At 44.2% G+C, this 21,227-nt stretch overlaps 1 protein-coding gene and 1 long non-coding RNA gene across 2 annotated transcripts in view; one reads left to right on the forward strand and one right to left on the reverse strand.

Annotated features, from left to right (window-relative positions):
* The window catches only part of LOC307106450, an 87,336-nt gene extending 86,118 nt beyond the window's left edge, over positions 1 to 1,218 (reverse strand). The window contains exon 1 of the long non-coding RNA XR_013814129.1: positions 1,091 to 1,218. This is a non-coding gene — a long non-coding RNA (uncharacterized lncRNA). The remainder of the gene's footprint in view (positions 1 to 1,090) is intronic.
* Positions 1,219 to 1,550: 332 nt separating this feature from the next.
* The window catches only part of PARD3B (par-3 family cell polarity regulator beta), a 902,602-nt gene continuing 882,925 nt past the window's right edge, over positions 1,551 to 21,227 (forward strand). Inside the window, exon 1 of the mRNA XM_079783005.1 lies at positions 1,551 to 2,164. Within this exon, the coding sequence (XP_079639131.1) occupies positions 2,045 to 2,164 (120 nt within the window). The 5' untranslated portion in view covers positions 1,551 to 2,044. The remainder of the gene's footprint in view (positions 2,165 to 21,227) is intronic.

Raw genomic sequence — 21,227 nt, forward strand, 5'->3', positions numbered from 1 at the left:
GCCAATCACTGTTGCCTTCATCTCGCCAGAGGGAGGGTGTGGACTCTACCATGGATATGCAAGTCCTCACCACAGAAAGGGTTAGTGATGTCTGAGATGGCTGGCTTTAAGGCTGGGCATCTTTGTCTCCTTTGGGAGACCCTGCCTGAGGATGGAAACAACACCAAGACGCTCAGAGCTAATAGACAGAGAGAGGAGGCCCCTGAGGACATCGGTTTTAGGTTTCAATCTTGCCTCAAAAGAGTGCTCTTGGATCTCCTGATTTTAGAAGGAAATACATTCTGTCGTTAGTTTATTTAAAGTAGTTTGCTACCAAATTATACTAATATATTTTCTTAAAATCAACTTGATCTGCATGATCCTCTTTGAGGCCATTGACTGCCTATAAGGCCCTGCATATGTTTAAGACAACCAATATATATTTATTGCATGTATAAATGAGTTAAAAACTTAAAACTCTCAAAGCACATGAGCCCCCCAATTTAATCTCCTACGCATTGTCATACTGTCCTTGGCAATTGAAGTTCAATTTAAGTGTCTTGACAAAGGAACAAACCCTTTTGTAGAGAAACACGTGATGTAGCCCGAGGATCATGTTGGATGGACTGGATTGTTGAGAGAACTGATTGGGGAGACCAGAGACTCAGCTTCGGAAGAAATTATTTCCTTTCAGCATAACTGACTCCATGGTCAGCTCAGTCCCTGAACCTCAATGAGCTCCATTCTTCATTCACAGAATGGGGAAATATTTGCGTTACAGGGTTGATGTTAGGCTTAAAGGATCTCATTTGATGTGGGAGCTAGGAATGATGCACGCGCTATTTGCTGAATTCCCTGCCCCCTCCCCCCGCCCCAGATATGCCTATCTTAATTGGTGATGGATTCACACCTGCCAAATCATGAATCTCAACGTTTTAAAAATTGTTTTCCCCGCCAAATGCACAACAGGAGGCACATTTCAGAAGAAGATATGTAAGCATAAACAATCATATCTGGGCCTGGGATGTTAACTTTTGTGGGAATACTGTCCTACCCTGTAACGTGTAAAAGGAATGGTTCCACGGCCACGTTACCCCCAAGAATCCCTTACCTTTTGCCATCTCCGGGCTCCACAGGGCAGATGCGATGCTGGCTGAAGACAAGTTCCAAGCAGGCCCCTGGGCCACCGCTGCAGCTCAACACCTGTGAGCGGCCTGTCCTTGGGGTGTTTGGTGGGCGTGGCGCGGAGCACCTGCTCCCGCGCGGGCCTTGAATCCTGCTCCAATCCCCGCATTTAAGGGTGTCGCTCTGCAGACTCCCAGCTATTCCCTCAAGTGTGCTTTAGGAGATCCGGTTTCCACTCCCCAGTGAGTAGCTCCCAGGTCCCGTTACAATTCCCCCGAGCTCCGTGTGTGCTGGAGGGACGGGGCCAAGGAGAGACCGAGTGAGGGGACCAGGCTCCCGGGCTCCAGTTACCGGCCGGCGCGTTCCCCGCCCCGCGCCACCGGGTGAGCGGTGGAGCCGGGAGCGCCGCGGCCCCTTTAAGAGCCGGGCCCAGCCGCCCGAGGGCCGCGGGAGCCCAGAGCGCCGCGCGCCGCAGCGGAGTTGGGACCAGCGCAAAAGTTTCCTCCCAACTCCGGCCCCGCGCGCCGCCGCCCACTCCAGCCCCGGGCCTGGGGCCGATCCGCCGCCGCCAGGGCCAGGGCCAGGCCAGGCCGGGCCGGGCCGGCAGTTTCGCTTTGGCGCGCGCGGAGCAGCCGCCGCGGCCGGGCCCCAGCGGGAGCCTGAGCGGCCGCGGGAGCCGGAACAGGAGGAGGAGCCCAGCCGCGTCCCGGCCCCGCCACCTGGGAGGTAGCCCTTCCCGCTGCCTCCCCTGCCCCCCGATCCCTGCCCCCAGGAGCCCGCCTGCCCGGGGCCGAGGGGCGCTGCTGCGAGCCCCAGGCCCTGAGGGGGCGCCGGGGAGAGACACCCCGGGCCCGCCCGTGCCGCGCGTCCCCCGAGAGGGGGCTGCACCCGCCGGGCCAGACACCTGTTCGCAGGCCCGGCGTGACCGCCGGGGGCCAGGATGAAAGTGACCGTGTGCTTCGGCAGGACCGGCATCGTGGTGCCCTGCAAGGAGGGCCAGCTGCGCGTGCGGGAGCTCACGCAGCAGGCGCTGCAGAGGTACCTGAAGACCCGGGAGAAGGTGAGCCTGCGCCGGGGGGGCGCGCGCGGGGCGGGGGCGGGGGCGCGGCTGCCGGCGGGCGGTCTCCCTGCGAGCGCACGGAGGGAGGCCAGGTGCCCGGAGGACCGACCGGCTGGCGACGCTCAGAGGCCTCGGAGCGCTCGGGCCATTTGATTTGGCACAACCTGTGGCCACAACTTTTGGGTGTTGCTGACAGAAGCGACCTGGGTGTCTCTGGGAGTTGGTGGGCCTTCCATCTCAAAGGGCTGTGGGAGGAACCGCAGCGTGGGGATCCCTTGGGGCGGGGGGGGGGGGGGGTTGGCAAGGCAGGATCTCGCACCCTGATCCAAGCTCACTGCCCCGGACTCCGCTTTTAGTCAAGTCCGCAGGTGATTGGCAGGACCCCGAGTTGGAGAAGCGCTGCTTTGTAAGTTGTTGGAGGGAAAGCTTTCCAAGGGAAGCCTTGAGGTGCTGCTGACCTCAGGTGTACTTTTTGACCCCCCCAAGGCCCACCCTACTTCGCCTCCTGGGAATGTGGAAGTTGATTGGTGCAAGTGACATACTGGGAAGTTGTAACTGATGTGGCCCTTGGAATTTCAGCCTCGCCAGCTGTCCTCCCTAAGTGACGGGGCAGGAACCTAGGTGGAAGGATGCTGTTTGCTTACAGCAGTGGTCCGCAAACTCATTAGTCAGCAGAGCCAAATATCAACAGGACAACGATGGAAATGTCTTTAGAGAGCCAAATTTTTTAAACTTAAACTTCTTCTAACGCCACTTCTTCAGAATAGACTCACCCAGGCCGTGGTATTTTGTGGAAGAGCCACACTCAAGGGGCCAAAGAGCCGCATGTGGCTCGCGAGCCGCGGTTTGCCGACCACTGGCTTACACCAACCAGCCTACATGGCAAGTGTTTATCTTTTAATGCCACACATTTCATGAACATTTACTACGTGTGTGGTCTGTGTCACATCGTAGGGATGACTATGGAAATGAGGACCAAGACTGTCCCTAACTCCGTCCCTGAACTCAGAAACAAGTAAACATCGAGTGAAGCGCAGGCAGTGTTTCCAAGGGTGGAATGCGTGTTCACAAGACTTAGCTGGAGCCTAGGGCCCCTGTGAGGTGCCTGGGTAACATACTGGGCTTCTTCATCAATGGAGAAGGCATTGACCCTCCTGAAACAGGATACGTCATAAACTCTTGCTTTAGAGGCCAATTGTTCTTTTATTATTTGTTCTCATGCTGGGAGAATTGTGGAAGTGGTGTGTTGACCAGTTGAATGATGGGAAGATGTGATTTCTTGTAATGGCTTACAGGTTATCCAAGGCATAAAAATGATTTTGTTTCTTCAAAGATATAGTTTGGGCAGTTAAGAAAAATCTCCGTACCGTCTGTGCCCCCGCTAAAAATTATTATACAGGAAAAAAAAAATTCTACTCTGGGTAAATACATGTTTACGTTGCCTTGAACAATGAAGGGCTTGAGAATTGTAGAGTGAGAGGTCTGTAAATACATTAAATAAAATACCCAAAGCTGAACTCTTTACTAATAGAATTGGGGTAGAGCAGGGAAGATAATCAAAGTGGCCTATAAAACTATATGAGTATCCACCCTAATGTATTGTAATTACATTATTACAATAGCTTGTGCTGTTTACATTGTGTAATTCAGTTAAACTGAGATGTACACATGTAACCATTGTCTTTGAAGTCATATTTCTCTAACTTCTGAAAGTAAACTAAGGTTAATAGTAACAAAATTATTCTAGGCTAATTATTAAAGTAGATCTTATTGAAGGATTGTCTTACTGAGATGGTGAATTATTTTCATTTTTAACTCTTTATTAAAATAATTTATGCCCTAAAATCATATATCTTTAGAAGTTTAGTACATGGAGCTGTCTAGATAATAGAAGTAAGATATAAGCTTATAAATAACGTGCAGGGAACTAACTAGGTGATATTTAATGTATTATAATTTGATCTTAAAAGATGTTAAAAAGTTATTGATATTCTGGACTGAAAGCATAATTTATAATATCACAGAATCCATAATGTAATTGTATTGATCCAGCGTAGTTTATTACCAGACATTAAATTTTTCTGTTTATGTTTATATATTAGTGAATGTGGCATTTAAAGGTCACCTGCAGCTTATAAATCCTCCCTCCCTTTTTTTTGGCTTTAAAATCTCAATTTAATAAGTGGCAAGTGATATTTTCCCCCTCTCCCCAAATATTCCTCTCCCGTAGTTCCATTTTAAATAATATTTTAATCATAATAAGGCTTACCTAGTATGAAGTGGGATTCCTAACGAAACTAAAATGTCAAGAAATACTCGGAAAAATTCCATGCTCTCATCCATTGAACTTAGAAAATAATGGGAAAAGATCAGAAATATAAAAATTCAATTTGAAAAACAATTTGTCATTAAGTTCATTTATTTAACTCAGTGAAAACGAGTTAGAAGAGTGAACATGATTTAAAAGGCTTGCTTCCCTGGACAACAAGATTTTACACCCTGCATGCAATAATAATAACTAACATGAATCGTGCTTACTCTGTGCAGGCACTGTCCTAGGAGCTTGACATGTATTAAATGACTTACTCCCTGAGGGTAGATACTATTATTCCCATTTTACAGATGGGGAGAAAAGTCACACTTCAGTAACAGAGATGTGACTAGTACATTGTGGAATTAGAGTTTGACCTCAGGAACTGGCTTTCCAGGTCTTTAGACTGTCATTAACTACACAGCCCTGTAGGTCATTGTGCATTGGAATTTCCCCACCTTGTTTATTTTTTACAGTTTGTTTTAAAAAGACAGTTCCATCTACAAACTGCTACAATAACATAATGACAAAGCAATTTTGTTTCTTGCGGAGAGGCAGGACATCCACAGTGTCCTCTTGATTATCTTTTACTGTAGGGATCTATCTGTTTATAAGGAAGAAGTCTAATTGCCGAGAAAAATATTGCAGGATCTGCAAACGAAGTATGAAAAATGCCCCTCAGTCTAATTACAGATGGAAAAATGGGCTAGATCTCATCGAGGTAGAGAGTGCTGTACAGAAAAGAAATTTGGTGGGAACCCAATGTAAGTTAAGTTGGTTTCTTTCGGGTCCCTGAATAATTTAGATGGGAGAAAGTCAGATTTCACGATTGAGGTTAGATTCGGGGTTTCTAAAGTTTGGAGGGTAAGTGAAGGCCAAGGAGGGCATTCTGGGTTTTGTGGGCAGCATGGGAGAAGTATCTATCTGTTGCTGAGAATAAACAAATAAGACTGGTATTTGTGGAATGTGAGGAACCAGCTGAGTCAGCATCAGATAAGGCCGGAAGTAGGTAGGATGCTGAAGAAACTGAGGAAGGTACGAATTTGAAATCTGGGACTTTGAGGTTTCTGCTGCCTCCTCACACTCGCCCATTTGAGGAACTCCATTGGGGAGGTGATTTGACTAATGGGGAGAATTATGGGATCGCTTGTCTTTGGATTCTGGTAGTTTATCAGCATCCCAGGCTCTAAATCCAATTAAGTTAAGTAGTTAGTGGAGAGGAGATTGTCTTCTTAAATAGTCAAGATGGGGGCCATTGAGTAATTAGTTTAATTTATCACCAAAATTATATGTCACAGGTGAAGGGGTGATTAGGCCCATATCCTGCAGGGGCTCAACTCTGGCTGATTATTAGTCACCTCTAACTTTAACATTTAACATTTAAAACAATACAAATGCCTGAGTTCCTTTCTCCAAGATTCTCATGCACTGGACTTGGAGTGGAGCCTGGATGTAGGTATTTTGAAGGCACTCTAGGTGATTCTAATACCTAGGCAGGGTTGAGAACCACCAATCCACAACCACTAATCTTGGTATCACTGAACTCATTTGATTTTAAATTCTTTCCATGGCAGATACTGTACCTTAGACATCTATAGACCAATCTGTCATTAGCAACTGTCCCTTTATTCCTACCCTGAATGAATTCTCTCAGCAGGTTCATCTGAGCTCAAATAATTTATTAAGTTGAACATTCATTACATACACCCACACTCAAACACACACACACACACACACACACACATACACACACACACACACACAGAGTGAGGTTGAAGTGAATAATCTGTTTAGTAACAAGAGTGTATGGTATATTCAGCAGTTGAAATGAATCCTATATATAAAAGCCTAATATGCAAATCGACCGACCAGTGGAAGGACCTGTTGGCGGGGGGTGGGGCCCACGAGTGGGCGGCGCCAGCCCAGCCAAGGTGGGTGCCAGTGGGCAGAGGGAGGGGATGGCGATGGGGGGGAGCGGTGACCCATGGTGGTGGAGGGGCAATTGGGGGGTGGAGCTGGCCACTCACCGGTCGGCACTGTCCCCCAATCAGTCTGCAGGTCGCTTCCCACGGAGGGAGGCCTGTGGCGAGCCAGCTGCTTGTGACTGGCGTTGTCCCCTGACGGGCCTGTGGGTCGCCTCCAGCAGAGGGACCAGGTCTAAGCCTTCACTTGGACATCCCCTGAGGGCTCCTGGTGTGAGAGGGTACAGGCTGGGCTGAGGGACACCACTCTCACCCCACGCCCCCAGTGCACGAATTTTCGTGCACTGGACCTCGAGTGAGATAATATGAACATTGAGTTCATGGGAAAATAGGTGTGCTGGAATTTTTCAGAAGCTGATTTGTGGATCTGACTGTATGAGAAAGTGTTTTTCTTTCTCGCTGTTTTTTAAATTAATGAAACATTTGATAAAATTTTCAAAAATGAATCTCTTTTGTGTTCAGACATTTTGAATAATGTGCTTGTTTTACAAGCTGAGGCCAGCTTCCCAGATCTGAGCAAGTCACAGTAACAGCTTTATTTCTTGATTAAATTGGGATCAGAATCTAAGAGAACTTGTACAATAATGAGAATCTGGTACGCTGTCGTATGGGACTAGTGTAGAGGAATAAGCTAGCACTCTTGAATTTCTGAGCTTTTCAGCTTTTGATGCCTTGTTTCCATATTTTAAGGTTGCTTTTACACATAAACTAGGACCATGATATTGAAAATGCTTTTGGGGCACTGACTTACTTTCTTCTCTCGTAATGTGTGGACTAGATGTTCTTCCCAGTGTACGATGGCCCTGACTCACCATACGAGTGGCACTTGCTTCTAACTTGGTTTTGGTTCTGCTCCTTGACTTTCATTGGACAGCCTCTAAGTCTGCAAACACAGTCTGGCTCGTGGGGCCGGCTATGACCCACAGTTGTGCTTTTTTAGTTGCACTCAGTATTATATTTTGATGTAGTTACCATGTTTAAGTATTTTGAGATTTCATGCAAAAATACAGATTTCCATCTTTTTTTTTGCAGGGGGAGGAAGGGGAGATAACAGTACTGAAGCTCGGACAATTCTGAGCTTCAGTCTCCCACATAGCGATTGTTAGTGGCAGCTGAGGCATGTCTTTTCTCTTTAGAAGGAATGCTCTCACCTCCATTATTGCCTCCCGAAAGTGAGCATAAGTTACTGTCCTCATGCTTAACTTTTAATCTCATTCCTTTTTGCTTACTTATGGCCCACTTCATGTGCTGTTGCTGTTTTGGCTGGCTTGTTGGTAGAGTTTTGAGTTTGTGGCCCCCTTCCCCTATGGCCTAACATAGGATTTATTGGCCATGGTCTTGACTGTAGTTTAGTTAATCTGAGCTAAATTACTTATCCCACGTGGGATGATCACAGCCCTGATTTGTAGTTTGGAGCACTGTACTCAAATGGCTTAGTTAACCAGTATTCATTCCCAAGGTATTTGTGCCACAGATACTCTGAGAAAGTTGAGCAAATGATATTGTCAGGCTTTTATGAGACCATGTTTGCTGAGGTGATTGGTTGTTGAAATAATCTAAGTTGTGTATTAAAAATGCAGAGCTTTGGGCCTCTCTTGGAAGGTCTAAAACAGTGAAGCGCAGTAGAACTTTCAGTGATGATGGAAATGTTCTGCATCTCTGTGTTCCCAATAGGGTAGCTTCTAGCCTTGATTGGCTACTAAATACTTGAAATGTGGCTAGTGCAACTGAGGAACTGAATTTTACATTTTAATTAATTTAAAGTTAAATAGTCACAAGAGACTTACTTATTGGACAGTTCAGGTCCAAAGCTCCTCTGATGATTTCTCTCAGCTGCCGTTGCAAACCACTGGTCTGCAGCTCAGATCCCAGGCAGACCTTCACCTGACCTTCTTATAGACCTTGCTCTCTGCTCTGTTGAGAACTTCGCCATCAGAAAAGGATCTTTGTTTACTACTCTTTGGTATCCACAGGCAGTAGAGAGAGCCTTTATATTCTTAAATCCTCCACCAAGACAAGAGCAAAAACCAGCTGACTTATAGAACAGGTTGAGGCTTATACCTTTGATGCACCAGCCTAATGCACCCTCCATTTCTATTATTAGGCGGATAGTGGGCCAACAAGGAGGGTGAACAAAAATCTAGACATTTTCAGTGAGACTTAGATGCTTCTGGATGAGCTCATCTAACATCAGGCTCCAAATATCATCTGTTTAGTGACACCCCAGATCCCTCCTAAGAACCCCAAGCTCCAAGAGGGCAGAGTCCTTGACAACTTTGCATGGATGTCAAGGAGGAACCTTACACTTAGCACGTCCCAAACTGAATTCCAGATCCCCTACTCCAAATCCACCCCTCCCAAGAGTCTTCCCATCTCATTAAATGGCAATACCATCCTTCTAGTTGCTCAGGTCAGAAATTCTTGTGATAACCCCTGATTTCCCTTTTTCTCTTATGATCCATATGCAATCAATATGCAGGTCAGAAAGTTAGCACCTCTGCCCCGAGACTGCTGGCCTTGGGCCTACTCTCAAGGCTGGTCCTTCATGGGCATCTGGGAGCTTAGATTTAGGGTTTCCACCACTCCTTGAAGAGAATGACTCACTGTGCCATAATTGTTCACGCAAACAATATGGTTAGTGCGGAATACCTGCTCCTTTTCTGGAGGTCTGGAACTTTTGGGGCTGCTAGGTAGAGGAGGGATCTATACCATCAGCCCCCAGTGAAAACCTTGGATGCTGAGGTTCTAATGAGCCTCCCTGGTAAATGACATTTCACATGTGCTGTCAAAACTCATTACCGGGAACAGGGGCGGGGGTGGGGGTATCCAACTTGAGAGGATCCTTGGAAGCTTGTGCCCAGTTTTTTTTCCAGACTTCACCCATGTGCCTTGCCCCTCTCCTACTTGGCTTTTTGCCCTCTTGCTGTAATACGTCATGGCTGTGAGAATGGCCATATGCTGAGTCCTATGTGTCCTCCCCATGAAACATTGAACTTGGGGACACTATTTCTTACCATTCAGACCCTCTTTCTCTCCCCCAGCCACACTGATATCTTGGCTTTACTCAAACATGCCAGGTAGGCTCTACCTTATGTGCTGTTTTCTCCACCTAAAATATTTGCCCGTAGTTACCCACCTATCTGGCTTCCTTATCTTTTTCATCTTAAAAGTTTGTTTCCTTCTCCACAAACCTTCCCGACCACACTGTTTATGACTATAACCCCTCCAGCCATCCTCTATATTGCTTTTCTGCTTTATATTTTTCTCCACAGAACTCTACAGCAGGGTATCGAAACTTCTTACATGGCAGATCAGGGCTCCAAAGGGTGCAAGATGGGAAGCTGCCAGGCACCCTTCAGGCTGAGACCTGCAACTGGCATGATGTGTTCTGCCATGTTCCATTAGTTCGAGCAAGTAACAGGTTCAGCCCAGATTCAAGGGAGAGGATTACACACGGAGCTGAATAACAGCAAGTGTAGAATTCTTTGAAGGGCCACCAGTGTAACTGGTCACAAAATTAGCCTCAGTGATAGACATGTGAAGGTTAATCAGTCACTGTCTCTGGTCTTGATGAGTTGCACAGCCTTCTGGGGGATGAAGCACACCTGAGAATGAACCAGTGGAATGTTTGCCTGGATACAATGGAGATGAGGAATGCTCTGGAACAAAAGACTGAAACTGTTGAGAAGCTCCATGAGGAACTTGCCAGGTAGAGAAGTGGGATGAGGCTTTCCGGGTGGAGGGAATAAAGGGAGAAGGCACCGCTGGCTGAGAGGGTTGTGAAAGGTTGAGTGTAGCCCAGGGAGGAAGGGTGGTTGGTGCCCAGACTAACTTGGACTGGATTGCGAAGGCCCTTGGGTGCCACCCTAAGGGATTTTTCATGCTTCCTTAAGGCAGTTCTGGTTTTATTACACATACATTTAGGTTATTTGCATGAGTCTAAAATTATTTTAATGAAATTTAAAAAATGGAGAGGATTTTAGAAAATTTGGTATTTCTGTTATGTTATCCTGGTTCTCACACCTACCTCAGCTACTCTGCTATCAAAAAGATGATCAAGATCTGGTACCTAAACCCATGGTTACTTTTAAGTCCAAATTTTTATTGAGAGAGAGAGAGAGAGAGAGAGACAGCCTACATCTGACTTTGAGTAGGGGAAGAGGAGAATATTATGGAACATTTCCCAAGGGTGATTGTGGGAGGGAGTAGTAGGAGATGTGATTGTGGGAGGGAGGAGTAGGAGATGTGATTGTGGGAGGGAGTAGTAGGGGATGAGACTGTTAAGGTGAAGGCAGGGTCAGAGCCAGGAGGCCTTGGGTAATGACTAGCTAAAGAGCTTGCAGAGTCTGGGCAGGTGCTGATATTGTGTGATTGGCCTTTTTGTATGACTAATGGAGACAAAGGAAACTGAGACTGGAGGTGGAGAAACTGGCCCATGTGTTGCTGTGGGAGTAGAGGTTACACATATTGAGGCAGAAGAGAAAATGGTCTTTGAGATTTCAGGGCAAAGTAGTCAGACTTTGGGGGGTTGAAATGGGGAGAAGAAGCAGTGTGAGGTTTTTGTAGTCGCTATTCAACAGACATTTCAATGTCTGCAATGGTGTTCTAGGCTCCAAGGCCTGGGGATACAGAGACAATAAGACATGGTCTGTGCCCTTATGGAGAGCTGGGAGGAGCAGTGGGAGATAGAAGATGGATTAAAGGGTTGTTGGGAAGTGTTGGGGGCCTGGCTGAGATCATAAATGGTGAGTTCATCAAGATGCTAATCTTTTGCATCAGTTTGGTGTTGGATTAGAGCCTTGATGCAAGATTGCGATTTGAGGGCAGATGTGGAAAAAATGTGGCATCTAGAAATAAGAGCATTCAGACTAAATTGAATGCATGGACTATACTGTGCTTTCTCCCCCCCCCCCCCCCCCCAGCCTTTTGGGATAGAGATTCAAAGTTGCTGGAAGTCCTCGACCTTCCTCCAGCCCCCTCTGTGACCGGAAAGGCGGAGAATGTGGACTCTCTCGCTCTCTGGCTTCTAGTTGGGGGCAGCCATGGCAGAGGCCCCGGCAGGAGAAGGGCGTGTGGGCAGCTCCCTTCTGGCCAAACCACTGTGGATTGGCTCCTCTCTTTACTGAGGGCCATAGCTCCGATCAGGCAGCCCTCCCCACGCTTTTCTGTTCACTGCATTGGCATCTGCTCTTTTCTCTGGCCTCTGGGGTCCTAGAGGATGGAAGGGTTCATCACTGCTGGGAGCACTATTCCTTAATGTTTTTCCTTAACCCTGTACCAGCCTTTATAAATAGTTTCTTGGTTAAACTCCTAAGTGCCTCATTTGAGTGAACCATCTATTTCCTGCCAGGGTTTTGACTGATAAATACAATAATAATAGACTCTCCTTCATGACCCAGTATCCACAACACATATACACAACGCAAATAAAAGTTTCATGAGTGTACTTACCCTCACCGTGGATGATGCCCTCTGATATTTTCAGTCTAAATTTTTTATTTAAAAAAGTTGTTGGGAAACATTGCATTGATTTCACTGCCCACTAATGGGTTAGGGCCCATATATAGAAAACCAGTGGGGCTACCTGATGTTTAGAGGACATTGGGTGGGTCATCAAAAGTCCCCATAGCCCTAAGATCCCATTGTTTTATGGATTGAGAAAAAGTGTGAGGCTGGAGGCTGAAGGTAAATTGCTAAAGTCAAGTACGCATTATAAGACCATAAGTAGATTTCTCTATGGATTATAATGCCAAGTACCTTATGTATATATAATAAGACTTGGATCTTGAGACTTGGTGAATGCCCAGCACGTGAGCTAAGATTCTTTTTGGCCTAGAAGTCTGGATGGCTTCATACAATTTTGGAGAAATGGAAGGAGTTTTACTTGTCATCCCATATTTCTTTTGTCATGACATATTAATAGTATTGGTAACTTTAAATATTAGGTTCTGGATTACTTCCTTTTGTAGCACAGAGTTGAGGAAATGCAAGATGGATAACTACTCTTTGTCTCTGTATTTAAAGGCACATTTATAGAGATTCAGTGGGCTTGAGTTTTGACAGCAGTGTTTGATCAGAGACATTTTCCCAGAACCTTATATAAATCTAACTGCACTTCAGGAACTTCTAGGTAAAAAATACATATTGTTTTGGTTCTGCATTTCAGATCTGCATATTTTTGTGTTCCACGTTTGTCTGTGGGAGAGGGAGGGCTAGTTGGAGCTGTGACTGTAGGTAGTGAGGGGTCCCTGGCTTATTAGTTGCTTATTCGTTTTCTAGAGTTGCCATGAAAAAGTACCACAAACTGGGTGGCTTAAAACAACAGAAATGTATTCCCTCGGAGTACTGAGAGCTAAAGGTCTAAAATCAAGGTGTTGACAGGGTCATGCTCCTTTCAAAGCCTGGGTGCGAGGAGCCTTCCCTGCCTTTTCCTGCTTCTGGTGGCCCCGACATTCCTTAGCTTGTGGAAGCATGACTCAATGTTTAAAGAAGGCCACATTCACACATTCATAGTTACCAGGGACCAGGACATCCACATCTCTTTTCAGGAGGACACAATTCAACTGAGAAACAATTGCTATTCAGTTTAGTGCAGGCGTCCTCAAACTGCGGCCCGCGGGCCACATGCGGGTGTTTTTGCCGTTTTGTTTTTTTACTTCAAAATAAGATATGTGCAGTGTGCATAGGAATTTGTTCATAGTTTTTTTTAAACTATAGTCCGGCCCTCCAACGGTCTGAGGGACAGTGAACTGGCCCCCTGTTTAAAAAGTTTGAGGATCCCTGGTTTAATGCATCCCCAATGCTTTCACAATAAGAGTCATTGGAGGAGTACTGTCAATTCCTCACAATGTTTATCTCTCTCCCTCTCTCTCCCTCTCCTTCACTCACTGCAAAATGGTCCACAGATAATTTGCTTTCTACTTCATTGAGAAATAAAAGTCTTATGGTCTGATATCATTTACTACTTCCTATTCCACTTAAACATATATCTTATCTGCCTCTTCAGGTGACCTTTTAGAGACTGGGGTTTGCCCTGGATTCCATCTCTTCCACACCCTTGTGGTGTAGCTGTATCAAGCACTGATTGGAGCCTAGTGGCTTGTCTGGATTGCATTCCTATTCAGTCTATAATTAATTTAGTCTGGAGAAGGCAGGAGGGTGTTTTTGAGCATCTGTCATTTGCCACAGAGCATAGTCCCTTTCCTTCATGGCTTTACAATCCAGTTGGAGAGACCTGTTGGTGAAAATGAAGAAAGCAACAGCCAGATGCCAGGCGAGTTCTCTAGGCATTCAGAAGGGAGAGTGCTCACAATAGGCTGGCATGGCCAAATGTAAAAAATGGGTGGAATTTAGGTAAATGGAGGAAAGGAGGGGGGAGTGTTTCATGTGACAGAGATAAGGGGCAGGGAAATGTTGCAATAGTTCTCACACTTACTGGTCCCAACATTCCTTTTCAAACTCTTACATTTTAGAGGACTTGAGAGTGCTTTTTATGTGGACTATACCTCTTTCTATATAGCAGATTAGAAATTAAAACCGAGAAATTAAAAATATACTTAATTGATTTAATATAACAGTGAGCCTATAACAAGTTAAGATTACGTATTGTCATGAAAAATAACTATTTTTTTTAAAAGCAAACATGTGAGAATAGTGATATCATAGTTTCTGTGAGTCAGCAGCCTGGGCACCGCTTAGCTGACTCCTCTTAGGCATCTCACCATCTACAGCCAAGACCTCAGCTAGGCTGCATTTTCAAGAGGCTTGACTGAAAGGAATCTGCTTCTGCGCTCACAGAGGCTGTTAGCAGAATTCATTCCGTGCAGCTATAGGACTGAGGGCCCTGGCTTTTCACCAGAGACCTCCTTCGGCTCCTAGAGGTCACGTGCAGTTCCATATCATGTGGAATTTCCCAACCTGATTGATTGGGTCATCAAGCAAGAAGGGTCTCTAAAGCAAGACGGAATCTTATATAACAGAGTATAATCATGGGGATGATTCTCAGCTAGTGACGGTTAGTTGGTTGCAATGTGGAATCTGAAATCATACCAATGAAAATTTCAAACTCTGTTGCATTGGTTTGTGTTGTAGTTTGAATAGACCTTTTATCCATTAACATCACACATTGGTCATGTGGAAAACATTGCTTCACTGAGTGATGCCAATCTTCCAAATGCTGACTCATTTTATTATATAATCTCAAAAAGCCACGTACTTTGATATTACCATAATTTAATCAGAGAGGTATAAGTATTGGGAAGCTATCATGCTCACAGTGGTGGACACAAGTTTTCTAAAATTTTAGTTTTTGCTTTATCATTAGCAACAAATACTGTTTTCCATGAACTGCGCAGGTTCACATCATTCATTTTCGAGAAATATCTGCCCAAAGCTCAAGTGTAAATAACCATAGGGTGTCTGCCAGTCACTTGAAAGAGGAAATGGAGCTCCATGAAAATACCAGTTAGTTCAGCTCAACTCAATCAATCATAGGTGCGCTTTTCTCTGAGGTGACCATGGTACGTCATAATGCAGAAGTACTTTCTATTTCTTCACATAAAGTGTCAAAAAGATATGAAATCAAGGATTTAAAATTGATCATGTTAATGTTTCTTCATCAAGGGAATTCTCGAGTTTTCCCCTTCCCCCTAGTAAGTTAAATGAGTGGCAGTTGAGTATACAGTCACTCCTGGTCCAGTCACTGCCTTGATTCACCAGCAGTTTCACCACAATCGCTTCCACACCAGCAATGCAAGTGTCACCACAAGTTATCCCAAGGATAAACCATGAGATCCCAACAAGTTATTCACCATGTGCACTATTCCAGCACCAGTGGTTATTGTCAGGCATTCACATAATAAATTCTTCCATCAGTATCAGCCCCAAGTAGTCATTTCATACCAAGGAAGCCCAAAGTTCAGTCATATCTATACCTGATCCATTTGTAAGGCAAAGGTATAATTCTGCAGATGAGGTATTAACTCAGTCTTCTTGTTCCCTGCCAGATATTTCATTTGAGGAGGTACTGTATCACTGGGAAGTGGTAATGTCATACATACCTTTCTGAAACTAACATCGTCTAGCAGGCGTTCAGCAATGTCAATCGTATGAGGCTTTCTTAGCATCTCAGTTGTCGTGTGCACTTCTCCGGCTAATGCAATACAGTAGCTTACCCTGTCAGGTGCTTCAGGGCCTTTTCCATGTCTTCTTTAGAAAATATCTAATCAGGTTTAGATTTCAAAGTGCTCATTATGTCTGCATTTAAAAATATTCACTTTCTTGCTCAGCCAGTATGGCTCAGTGGTTGAGTGTTGATCAATGAACCAGGAGGTCACGGTTTAATTCCTGGTTGGGGCACATGCCTAGGTTGCGGGCTCGATCCCTGGTGTGGAGTGTGCAGGAGGCAGCCGATTAATGAGATCAATGATTCTCTCTCATCCTTGATGTTTCTATCTCTCCCTCTTCCTTCTTCTCTGAAATCAATAAAATATGTTTAAAAAATATTCACTTTCTTTTCTTTTAAATTCTTAGTGATTAATTTCAAAATGATGCCACAACTTAACTATTTGAAAGTGTTCTGTTGCATAAGACACATTATATAAATTACTAATAACAGTTAAGGACAAGGAAAAAATAACTTTCATGTCTTTGTGTACTTTCAGTTTTATCCAGTTCTTTTTTTTTCTTTCCGTTTTTTAATTAGATTCTTCCTTTCCATGGGCCAGAGACCCCTGGTGTGTCAGTTTTATCTTTATTTTTTTTTTTAGTGTCTTTAGTTGTAGATGGTATAGTTGTGCTATTGAGAAAGCAGGTTGGGCAATCCCCCTTTTTTATGTTAGACTTTTTTATTGTGGAAAAATATATGTAACATAAAATTTACCATTTTTGCTATTCTTAAGTGTATGGTTTGTGACATTAGGCACAGTCATATCTTTGTACAACTATCACCACCAACATGTCCAGAACTTTTTCATCTTCCTAAACTGAGGCTTTACACCCATTAAACAACTTCCCATTTCTGCTTCCCCAACCCCTGGTAATCACTATTTTACTATTTATTTCTATGATTTTGACTACTGTAGGTACTTCATGTAAGTGAAATCATATGATTTGTCCTTTGTGACTGGCTCATTTCACTTAGCATAATGTCTTCAAGGTTCATCTATGTTGTTGCATATGTCAGAATTTCCTTCCTTCTCAAGCTTGAATAATATTCCACTATATGTCTATATCACACTTTATCCATGTATCCACTGGTGGGCACTTGCGTTTTCCTTCCTTTGCTTTTGTGAATAATGCTCTATAAACACAGCTGTGCAAATATCTACTGGGGTCCCTGCTTCCACTTCTTTTGAGTGTATACCTAGAAGTGGAAGTGCTGGATTATATGGTAATTCTGTTTAATTTTTTGAGCAACAGCTAACTGTTTCCCATACTAGCTGTACCGTTTTACATTTCCAACAGCTATGCATAAAGTTTCCAATTTCTCCACTTCCCTGCCAACATTTCTCTTTCTTCCTTCCTCCCTCCCTCCCCCCTCTCCCTCCCTCCCTCCCTCCCTTCCTTCCTTCCTCCCTCCCTCCCTCCCTCCCTCCCTCCCTCCCTCCCTCCCTCCCTCCCTTCCTTCCTTCCTTCCTTCCTTCCTTCCTTCCTTCATTCCTTCCAAAAACATAATAGTTACCCTAAGGAGTGTGAAGTATCTAAGCTCCCCTTTTAAACTAACACCCATTTTTAAATATAAAATATTTACATTTTCTTTTATTTTTAAATGAAATATTAAATTCTAAATTATAATTTGACCTATTTGAACATTTAGAAGTATTTTTTAAATATTTTTTTAAATTAATTTCAGAGAGGAAGAGAGAAGGATAGACAGATAGAAACATCAATGATGAGAGAATCATTGATAGGTTGCCTCCTGCACACCCCCCACTGGGGATCAAGCCAGCAACCCAGGCATGTGTACTTGGCCAGAATCAAACCTGGGACCCTTCAGTCTGCAGGCTGATGCTCTATCCACTGAGCCAAACTGGCTAGGGCTAGAAGTATTTTTGAAAATATTAAAAATGTTGTAAATATGTGAAAGGACAAGTAAAAGGTGTAAGTTACCTTTTAGAATTACTTGGGGAAGGATTTTGGCCTTGTGGACCTCCTCAGAAGGCTTTGACACCCCCAGGGGTTCCCAGATCTCACTTTGAGAACTGTTTGCTGAAGTGTCGTGTTGGAAACATGTTCACAGTGAGTTCTGACACTGTTTTCTTAGGTGGGGAAAAGTTATTTCTCTTGGTCTGCAAATCTTACGATGAATTTAAAAAACATTTTTTTCATTATCTCTGCCCAAGATTTTGTTTTATTAAAAAGGAGTAACAAACAAATCAGTTGCCATGGAATTAAGGTTGGGAAGGAAGAATGCTTTGTCATTGACTGGGAACCTACTTAGGATCTGGCAATAGAAGGTAGGAATAAATTGTACTTTTTTGACAATAGAAATATTTTGTCTATTCCTTATTTTTTAAATATAACCTAAGGAAGATACATGTATAAATACAAAAGATTGTACTTATCTTAATCATGAAGTTAAAAGATTTCTCTAAGGTAGCAGTGACACAGCTTAGGTTAAACATTAAAAATATACTATTAGGCCTGGTCAGTGTGGCTCTGTTGAGCATTGCCCTATGGACCAGGAGGTCACAGTTTGATTCCTGGCCGGGGCACATGCCCCGGTTGTGGGCTAGATCCTCAGTGTGGGGTGGGCAGGAGGCAGCTGATCCATAATTCTCTCTCATCATTGATGTTTCTATATCTCCCTCTCCTTTCCTCTCTCTGAAAGTAATAAAAAGATATTAAAAAAAAATTTAAAATATACTGTTAAAACACCAATGGGAATTTGGGGCATCTTACTATTAACTTGCTTAGAGTAGGAAAACAGCCAAATAAATTCCATTGGCATGGAAATGATGGAAATTTAATTAACAAAACCAAATTACAGCAAAAATTAGGGACCTCATTTTTTATTTTATAACTCAAGTATATCACTATTTTAAGTAGAATACCAGAAATATCAATACTTTCATGGGAGCATTTTTATTTTTCATCAGCCATCCACTGAGCATGGGAGATAGTGGTACTTAATTGGTTCCTTGCCCCTAAGGTCAGGAAAGCCTCCCTGATTTTGCTTTTCTGCTTTCACTTCAGCTTCATATTCCGTCTCTCTTGAAAAGGACTTCCCTAAATATCACAAGTTGTCTCCACTTGTATATTTTCTATCTTTTATTTTTTAGAAAACCAAAGATGCTGATGACTCATCTTTAGAGTTGAACATCTTTTTGCTATGATTTAGGTGTATTTAAAATCATATTGCCTGTCTTTAAACTTTGATTCATGGAAAGATTTATATACTATAAATGTTTAGATAAAATTTATATCAATTATGAACATATAGGTTTAAATTAAAAAGACAAAATGTGTAATAGCAGTAACCATCAGATGACCGATATTAATGAGACTACAATTACTTGGAGGATGTGGACTGTGTACCATTGTACAAATTGACCCTCCTCTATTCCTGTAGCCGGCAGTCTCAGGTGGTGTCCCTTGGTGTTCTTGATTATGGCCCTGTTGTTTTGGTAGATACTTGTATAATAAGATATTTAGTACTAGAGGCCCAGTGCATGAAAATTTGTGCACTCGGGTCCCTCAACCCGGCCTGCGCCCTCTCGTAGTCTGGGACCTCTTGGGGGATGTCCACCTGGCAGCTTAGGCCTGCTCCCCAGGGGATTGGGCCTAAGCTGGCAGTCAGACATCCCTCTGGCAGCCTGGGAGTGCTCGGGGATGTCTGACTAACGGCTTAGGCTGGGGAGCAGGCCTAAACCATTAAGTGGGACATCTTTAGCGCTGCCGTGGAGGCGGGAGAGGCTCCCGCCACCGCTGCTGTGCTCACCAGCCATGAGCCAGCTTCTGGCTGAGCAGAGCTCCTCCTGTGGCAGCGCACTGACCACCAGGGGGCAGATCCTGCGTTGAGCGTCTGCCCCTTGGTGGTCAGTGCAAGTCATAGGGACCAGTCGTTCTTGGTTGGTCCGCCATTAGGGTCAATTTGCATATTACCCTGTTATTATATAGGATATGCTTTTGTAAATAAAAATTGTTTTAGAGAAACTTTAGTTTTTTCCTCTTTGGCATTACCACTATGAGCTATACAGTTTTGAACACTAAATTGTTTCATGCAGTGATGATGAAAACCGATTGAGAGGGGAGGTGAGAATACTATAAAAAAGTACACATTTGGGCAAAAGTGGGGAGATGATGCTTAAGTGGAAATGCTTCTGTACACCTTGGGCCCCTGCTGCCTTAAAGGTCAGGATATTAAGCGTTGTCAAGATGGCATAAAAACCAAAACCTTTTTCCTGCAGTTTGCTATGCCTTTCCATGTTTGGGCCTGGAATTTTAGTGTGTGGTAAAGTTTGCAAGAGTGATTCGGATGGTCATTGGTCTGGAGGCTTGGCTGATGGAGTCAAAATATTGGGCCTGCCTTGGCCGGTTTGGCTCAGTGGGTAGAGCAATGGCCCGTGGACTGAAGGGTCATGAATTTGGTTCTGGTCAAGGGTATGTACCTGGGTTGCAGGCTCCATCCCTTGCCCCTGTTGGGTGTGTGTGGGAGGCAGCCAGTTGATGTGTCTCTCTCACATAGATGTTTCTCTCTCTCCATCTCTCCCCCTCCATTCCACTCTACCTAAAAAAATCAATGGAAAAATATCCTGGGGTGAGGATTAACAACAACAACAAGTATTGGGTCCTTTCTGAAAAGACCAAGTTTGATGAGATCTTATAAATGTAGACTTTAGAGGCAAAGTATGTGTGGTAAACCGAAGAAGTCAAATCCCAGGGGGAAGGAGAGTGTTTTGTACTGAGTTGTCAGCCTTGCCTCCACAGAATGTCTGGTACCTGTAGTGAATTCACTGCTCCCAAGGGGTAGCATAGGTGGGAAGGATGAAGAATTTGGCTGTGTTTACCAGGTATGGCCAGAACAGGCCTCACCGCTACAGTTGAATGTTGGGAAGACAATACCCTGCTTTGTGCCTCCTTCTATGATTGCCTGGCAAAGAACAGTGGGTAGAATGGAGTCTGACAACTTCTTTGTCATCCTGATCAAGATTACACCCATCTGGCTCGGATAGCGCTCAATTACTGGGGACTGTAGTTGAGAATGTTGTGGTTTTGGAAGCTCTCTCAAGAATATTGAACCTTTACTGCAAAGGCAAGAGAAAGCAGTGATAAGGACACATTCAAAGCTGTTTTGTGGGTAGATTGCCCAGGGCCCCTTGTGCAGGATGAAGTGGAAGTGGGAAAAACCGAAGATCAAACAGGTATCTGTTATAACCTAGATGAGTAAATCCTGTTGGTTTTAGCTCTGATTTCTGTATATGTTATTTCTAGTAATTCAGGCAATATTTACAGTAGAAAATCTACTAGCTTAGAATGGCTGGCGAAGAAAGGCAAGTAGATCCATGTGGGGCTTTGGGACAAGCACTGGACTTGGGGTTGGGGGCCTGCAGTATAGCACAGCAATTCTGTGACTAGGATGAACTAGCTCTGAATCCATGGGCAAGGCCTTGAGCCCTCAAGACCCCAGATATAGAGTAGCTTATGTCTAAGACTCTTTCCCAGCCATGATTTATTACTTGCAAATACACATTTCTAAGGACTGACTTCTACACGCTGCCAAGGAGTGGTCTTTTAGGGGCCTGTTATGATGAAGTATGATGAATAGATG

Source organism: Cnephaeus nilssonii (genome assembly GCF_951640355.1).
Source record: "Cnephaeus nilssonii genome assembly, chromosome: 10".
In the NCBI taxonomy this organism is placed as follows: domain Eukaryota; kingdom Metazoa; phylum Chordata; class Mammalia; order Chiroptera; family Vespertilionidae; genus Cnephaeus; species Cnephaeus nilssonii.